Genomic DNA, 7,543 nt, shown 5'->3' with positions numbered 1-7,543 from the left:
TATTAACCTGGGCTCTATTCTTAGAAGTTGTGGGGTTCATGTTTTACTGCAGAACAGGGGGAAAGGTCAGAATTTAGAAGCTTTTTTGTCATGTATTTCAGAAACTGAAAATTTTATGTATCCCAAAATACAAATGTTTTAAAAATTAAATCTTGATAATTATGGCCTTCAGCTCCAACAAATAGAAAGTGTATCAAAATAGTAGAATATTTCATAAGATCATTTAAAAAAAAAAAAACAGGATCTACAATAGAAAAATGTCAAACATCTGAAAAGCAAGTTCATGTATGCACACAATCCCACTCCTTCCCCAACAACAAAATGGCAGTAGATTTTTGATAAGCACTGATATCTAAAATCCCATACCAAATTAGATAACAGTACAGGTAGATAGCTCTGATTTTCGAGACTGTTTTTACTACCACCCTAAAATTGTTTTTACGTCTGAATGATTTTTCACTCAGAGACAGAATGTGCCACATGAAGCTAACTATTCCACATACCCAAGCATATATCTCGTGAAAGCTTTTTCAATTCTTCATCACCAGGTAACTTCACTAAAACTTATCTTGTGTGTTTCTCATTACCTGCATTCAAAGTAAAAGCTTTTTTTTTAGAAAATTGATGGGAGAGCAAGTCAAAAATTTGGACGTGTGTGTGTGTGTTATATGTACATAATTTCTGTTTCAGATATGGATGCAGGACCTTCTTTGTCAGAAAGCACTTAGCATTATCTCATATGCTACCAGAATAAATGAAATAGCTTCAAGAACCAAGAGTTGTCTAACCTCAAATCATGCTAGGGTAATACATTTTGTGCGAATCCACACATCAAAACAGCCACTATTTATTCAAGATTACAATAATCTATTTCATTTAGATGCTTACAATTCCCAAATATTCCAAACCATGTCTTGAGATATATATATATATCTATATACACACACTTTCAGAACAGACTTAAAATTTCGACGTCACCATTTAATGGTAAATGTGACATTTGATACTAGTGTGTGTGTATGTATGTATAAAGGTAGTATTATTCTTATTACCACAGCAAGGTTAGAGGTTAGATAACTCTGAGTTCTGAAGCTATTTTGGGGATTCTGGTAGTATATGAGAGCTATTATGTACTTTCTGACAAATTTTGAAATATAGACCATGTGGAATATATTAGTACAAATTTTTGACTTGCACTGTGATTGATATCCTGAAAAACAAGCTATGGTACTTTGAATGCAAGTAATATGACAACATACAAGATAAATTTATAGTGAAGTTATGTGGGGATGAAGAATTGAAAAAGCTTTCACATGAGGTATATGCTCAGGTAAAAAGGTTTTTAGCATGGTTTGTAAAACTGCTCACTGTGTGTTGTTACTGCCCCCTCCTCCTACAGCGCACACAGAGGGCAGGAACAGACTGGGGAAGGGGTTCACCATTCTAAAAATCAATTTTTGAACACAGCGCACATTTTCCAGGGCATGCAGTAATTTTTAGCTCTTGCGTCCTGCTTTGATTTTGCATCACAGCGAACCCTGCCTTGTGGCAGCCTGGCAGAAATCTGTCATGACGGAGAACTATAATCCCTGCCCTGCAAATACGAACGAAAAAGGACCCCATGTTTTTTTTTTTTTGTTTTTTTTTTTTTTTAAAGAGAATTTAACTACAATGTTAGCTCATTGTGAAACAGCTGCACTTTGTGGGGACTTCTGTAGATACCACTATCTGTTGGAATGTTTTGTGCTTGGGTTGATGTATGCACAGAATACCACCCTTGATTTAAAACAAACAAAAAAAATCATTCATGACCAGAGTACACACCTAAAAATGTAACTGGAAACTGCATTCCAGTCTAATCAACTTAAGGTGTCAGAGTAACAGATGGAAACAAAAACTTTTTCCAGCTGTAATGCTCCTTTAATATAAAAAAGTCAACATATATTTAGCACAGAGAACCTAAAATAGTGTAAAAATGTTTTACATATTGAAATATAAAACACTTGTATCCCTTATTGGCTGTACTGCACTTTCTGAAGCAATTCATGTGACCACTTGTAAATGAGTCCAAGTAAAGAGTCCACTTATAGATACACATTTCCCTTAGAATACCAGTTTTCTGGTCACCAAGTGCATTAAGTGATTCAAGTTTTTTTTGTACTGGTCAACAGGGTTGTATGACTCAACAATACTACTGTATCTGAGCAGTTTATTGCCTGGTCAGATGGCGCGCACAATCAGCACAGAGAAAGCAGAGCCCACAGTCAGCCCCAGTGTGAGGAAGAATGTCATGACAACACCAGTAGCCTCAGTCAACTCCCGTGGCACCACTTTGGGGCCGTAGATCATGGGTAAGCTCCCAAGGTAGCCGTTTGAGAGGCCGAGCAGACAGTTAAAGACCATGGGATACACATCATCGTTGAACAGCACGGTCTGAAGGTGGTTCCTTGGCTGGTAGTTACAGAACATAAAAAGTGGGACTAAAGTGGTGCGGCACAGCACCAGTATGGGCAGGACTCTACTGGTGGGGCCAGGAACCTGTAACCAGGCCGTGGACAACCTGCCGCAGAAGTCTCCCACATTGTACAAAAAGAAGCAGGTGATTGGCACAAAGTAGGTTGTGGTCCACAAGCTGTTGGTGTCTTCGTTGACAGACACGATGCCCGAGGACATGCCAGGGAACACTGCGATCGAGATGCAGAATACGTAGAAGACACACAGGCCAAGCACCCATGTCTTTTTCAAGATAGGCCACAGCGGTGGAACAGAGACGTTGCTTCTGGTGGTCACTGGTTCGTCCTCTTCAGTTGTTGCTGCTGAAGTGGTGAGTGATGGTAGCAGCATGTAGTGTCTGTAACAGAAGCAGCATGAAGGATTAAAAACAGGCAATGCCCCAACCTGCTACAAACAACCCTGAACTTTTGGATTATCCCTGGACAAGACTTTTGCACATTTCATCATGATCCATGCAGACCCTTCGTAGCTAGCTCGCTTGCTCGAAAATAGTGAGGGGAACACAGACGTTGCTTTGAAAGATTCATAACCCCTGAAATACCAGTGTTTCAAACACTGTTCTGGAATCTGCATGAAAAGGGAAGACGCACCATGTTGTACTTCCACCAGGTGAACACTGACATCTGCTGGATGGTTCAGGAATGTGCACCTATATCAAATTGTATTTTTTATTTTGACTGCTACATACACTACTTTTATCCAGATTTGTCGCCAAAATTCACAATTGTATTAAGTTTTGCGAAAATCTTGTAGTTAAAATGCTGACTGACAATATTACACATTTTAAAATGAATACTAAAATTAGTTCACTATAGCATATAAAGAAAGCCATATAACACTGGTTACTTGACTTAGTCAATCAAGTGCAGAAGTGATTTAAAGTGGGTTGGAGCTGGGAGCATGCACTGATGTCATGTGTCGCTGCATTCACACTAAGGAATTGCCTTGGGTCTTGGATGGCAATGATCCAGGCAGACAACTGGTCCATCCTACCTCTTGGAAGTAAGTATCCATCTATCACAACCAGGTGAACCCTGGGTGTCCCTTTGGTTTTCAGTTACTGGAGTCATCAACACCAAGCCACCTACATGCTGGAACATGCCCAGAGAAATGTACCACATGGCTAAAGTGTAGCTGATGCTCCCTCACAATGCAAGCGATACTAATCTCCCCAAATAACGTTCATTTGACACAATCATTCCAGCAAGTCAAATAATCCAGAAACTGATTTGTCATTCAGTTTAAGTGCAGCAATCATGGTACCCATCGATTCCATACACAAGTCACAGCATTTTGTGTGTGTGTGTGTGTGTGTGTGTGTGTGTGTGAAATCAAACCATCTACCTGCCGCATTCAGCCAAAACATGGGCGTCCCTTTGACAGTCTCCAGCTACTGAGGTCCTCAACACTCAGACACCTGCATGCTGGATCACGCACAAAGAAACCCACCACATGGCCGAAATGTTGAAGCTGATGCTCCCTCATACTGCAAAAGTCCTCATCTTAGTCTCCCCAAGTAACCAATTATTTGACAGTCACTCCAACGTGTTCCCAAGATCCTCTAAAGAGCCCTAGTACCAAAGACATCCAACTGTCTTAGGTTACTGGTTAGTGTTCAAGTCTTACAACCATGTGGTAAGACAGGAATCAGCAGGACCCTAAAGACATCCATTCCCAAATACTTCATCTGTTCAGCATCCTCATGACTCCATAAGTTCTTACCAGGCATCTCAAAGGCTGACGATCCAGAGGCATGTATGTCACTATCAAGATAAGTGAATGTCTCTGCAAGTTCAACACTTTCACCACACACAGATACACTTCTGATGGCTGAGTCCTGGAAGTCATTATAGTCTTTATCCAAGACAATTGTAAACTCAGACACCGATTCCTCACTCAGCTTCTCAGGTGCTACAATAAGGAGATCCATTGACTCCGCAAAGATTATAGCATCAACTGCAAAGACAAGGTCAGTAAAAATTCCCTTGTCAACAAAAGCACCCCAGTCACTGGTTTCTACAGCCCCACCAAACCCAACACCCAGTCTATCCAAGCATTGGGCAGTGTACAACCCCCTTTCCAATGAAGTTGGGACGTTGTGTGAAATGTTAAAAACACAATACAATGATTTGCAAATCCTCTTCAACCTATATTCAACTGAATACACCACAAAGACAAGATATTTAATGTTCAAACTGATAAACTTTATTGTTTTTGTGCAAATATTTGCTCATTTTGAAATGGATGCCTGCAACATGTTTCAAAAAAGCTGGGACAGTGGTATGTTTACCACTGTGTTACATCACCTTTCCTTCTAACACTCAATAAGTGGACACTGAGGACACTCATGATTGGGTATAAAAGGAGCATCCCCAAAAGGCTCAGTCGTTCACAAGCAAAGATGGGGTGAGGATCACCACTTTGTGAACAACTACATGAAAAAATAGTCCAACAGTTTAAGAACAATGTTTCTCAATGTTCAATTACGAGGAATTTAGGGATTCCATCATCTACAGTCCATAATATAATCAGAAGATTCAAAGAATCTGGAGAACTTTCTACACGTAAGCAGCAAGGCCAACAACCATTGAATGCCCGTGACCTTCGATCCCTCAGGTGGCACTGCATTAAAAACCGACATCATTGTGTAAAGGATCTTACTGCGTGGGCTCAGGAACACTTCAGAAAACCATTGTCAGTTAACACAGTTCGTCGCTACATCTACAAGTGCAAATTAAAACTCTAACATGAAAAGCGAAAGCCAAACATCAACAACATCCAGTAATGCCGCCGCCTTTTCTGGGCACGGGCTCATTTGAAATGGACAGACGCAAAGTGGAAAGTGTGCTGTGGTCTGATGAGTCCACGTTTCAAATTGTTTTTGGAAATCATGGACGTCATGTCTTCTGGACAAAAGAGGAAAAAGACCATCCAGATTATTACCAGTACAAAGTTCAAAAGTCAGCATCTGTGATGGTATGGGGGTGTATTAGTGCCCATGGCATGGGTCGACTTACACATCTGTGATGGCACCATCAATGCTGAAAGGTACATGCAGGTTTTGGAGCAACACTTGCTGTCATCCAAGCAACGTCTTTTTCAGGGACGTCCCTGCTTATTTCAGCAAGACAATGCCAAGCCACATTCTGCACGCGTTACAACAGTGTGGCTATGTAATAAAAGTGTGCAGGTACTAGACTGGCCTGCCTGCAGTCCAGACCTGTCACCCAGGCTCGGACTGGTAATCTGTGATTTTGGGCATTTGCCCGGTGGGCTGCTGCACGTTTAGACGTGCGTGGGCCGGTCCGGCCCTCCCAAGTTCACACCGGCCCTGTTCGCTACCCACCAGCCCCGTTCCAATCTGGCAACACTGCACATCAGACGGAAACGACAGCAGCTGTCGTTTTCCGTCTGATGTGCAGTGTTGCCAGATTGGGCAGTTTCCCAATTGGGCTGTTTAGGATGGCCGTCTGCGCTCTGTAGATTTATAGCCATAGAGATCAATAGACTTTTGTTCAAATAGGGTGAGATTTAGTGCATCCAGGCGGTTTTTGAGCATTTTTTTGGGCTGCCACAGCAGCGGCCACAGCAAACAAATTATCTAGCGTTGCTGCTAGTGCTCCCAACGTCCCTACTGCAACGGGCGAAAATGGCAACTTTACTGGAGAGGTTAGTCCAGGCTCAAAGCCCAAAGTTGGAATCGGAGGATTCCGTGTCCAGTGAGCAGGTCGTGGGAAAGGATGCACAGGAGATGACAGAACCTGAAGTTCATCATCATGCTAGTGCTTCTACTGTCAACGTCCCTTCAGCTACGTCTGAGGCCGAGCCTGCTATGGATTATTTCAGCCGCCCTAACCGAAACGAGCTGTCTTTATTTTTTGAAAAACACCCAACACCGAACACAAAAAAGACCCTGAATAAGTGGTTGTGTTGCAGAAATGGTACTGAACATTCGTGGCTAACTTATAACGACATCACATGGACTGTGTTTTGTTCACTCTGCTTAGCCTTTTCCTCTCAAGAGAATTCTTTCACAAAAGGTATGGGGGACTGGCGTCATATAAAACAGCGCATCGAGGAGCATGAGAGAAGTGGCCAGCACCGAGAATGCACTGATGCGTATCTTCTATGGACCAGTAAGAAGGACATTGCATCCTTGTTGTGTGAGCAGCAGATGTCCACAAGGCGTGAGCAAGTGAAACAGTGCCAACAAGTGATGGAACGAGTCGTTGAGATTGTTAAAGTCATTGGGAAGCGTGGGCTCAGCTTTCGAGGAGGAGGGATATCCGAGGCAGCATACAGCCTTGACGATGCCACAATGGATCACGGAACTTTTCTGGAGCTAGTACTTTTGCTGAGTAAGTTTGACCCCTGTTTGCAGAAACATGTACACGAATGCATTGAAGCAAGTAAAAAGCTACATGGCTCAGGCACTACTGTGAAGGGTAGAGGGTCACATGCCACTTTCCTGTCTAAATCAACAGTCAACACAGTGATAGATGTTATTGGACGCCTCATACAAGATAATGTTGCTGCTGAGGTCAGACAAGCTGAAATGTTTTCGCTTCAAATTGACAACACAGGATATATCTTCACATCACATGACCAGTGCTCTGTTGTTATCAGATATGTGACTGATGCTATTCATGAGAGACTGATTGGTGTGACAGCTCACATCTTCCTATGCATCTTTGAACAGACATCTGCTTTGTCCAAATACCTACAGACCTCTGGAATAAATCTAGTCACAGCTCATCGCCTCGTCACTGGCACTCAGGAGAACCTCAGAAAGTATGCAAGGGATTTTGAATCTGTTCAGAGGTCAGCAGATGCCTTTGTCGCATGGGCAAATGACAAGCTGCAAAATGAGGACTGAAGTGGAGGTTGAAAATGCACTGCCATGGAAAAGACCAAGAAAGAAGAAGAGAATGTTTGATGAGATGGTTGAGGATGAGACCACTACTGACAGCAACACAAATTACCAAAATAAAGTTCATAATGTCATCCTGGACACAGTAACTGAGAGCAT

The 7,543-nt window shown here is 42.2% G+C and overlaps 1 protein-coding gene across 4 annotated transcripts in view; it reads right to left on the bottom strand.

Annotated features, from left to right (window-relative positions):
• Positions 1–1,908: 1,908 nt before the first annotated feature.
• Positions 1,909–7,543, bottom strand: part of slc29a3 (solute carrier family 29 member 3) — a 29,815-nt gene continuing 24,180 nt past the window's right edge. For all 4 annotated transcript variants that reach the window (XM_034184212.1, XM_034184214.1, XM_034184215.1 and 1 more), the window contains exon 7: positions 1,909–2,851. In XM_034184212.1, the coding sequence (XP_034040103.1) occupies positions 2,221–2,851 (631 nt within the window). In that variant the 3' untranslated portion in view covers positions 1,909–2,220. The remainder of the gene's footprint in view (positions 2,852–7,543) is intronic.

Source organism: Thalassophryne amazonica, chromosome 13 (genome assembly GCF_902500255.1).
Source record: "Thalassophryne amazonica chromosome 13, fThaAma1.1, whole genome shotgun sequence".
NCBI classification, from domain to species: domain Eukaryota; kingdom Metazoa; phylum Chordata; class Actinopteri; order Batrachoidiformes; family Batrachoididae; genus Thalassophryne; species Thalassophryne amazonica.
The sequence above is the reverse complement of the archived record's forward strand: the minus strand, read 5'-3'. Positions and strand labels throughout refer to the sequence as shown.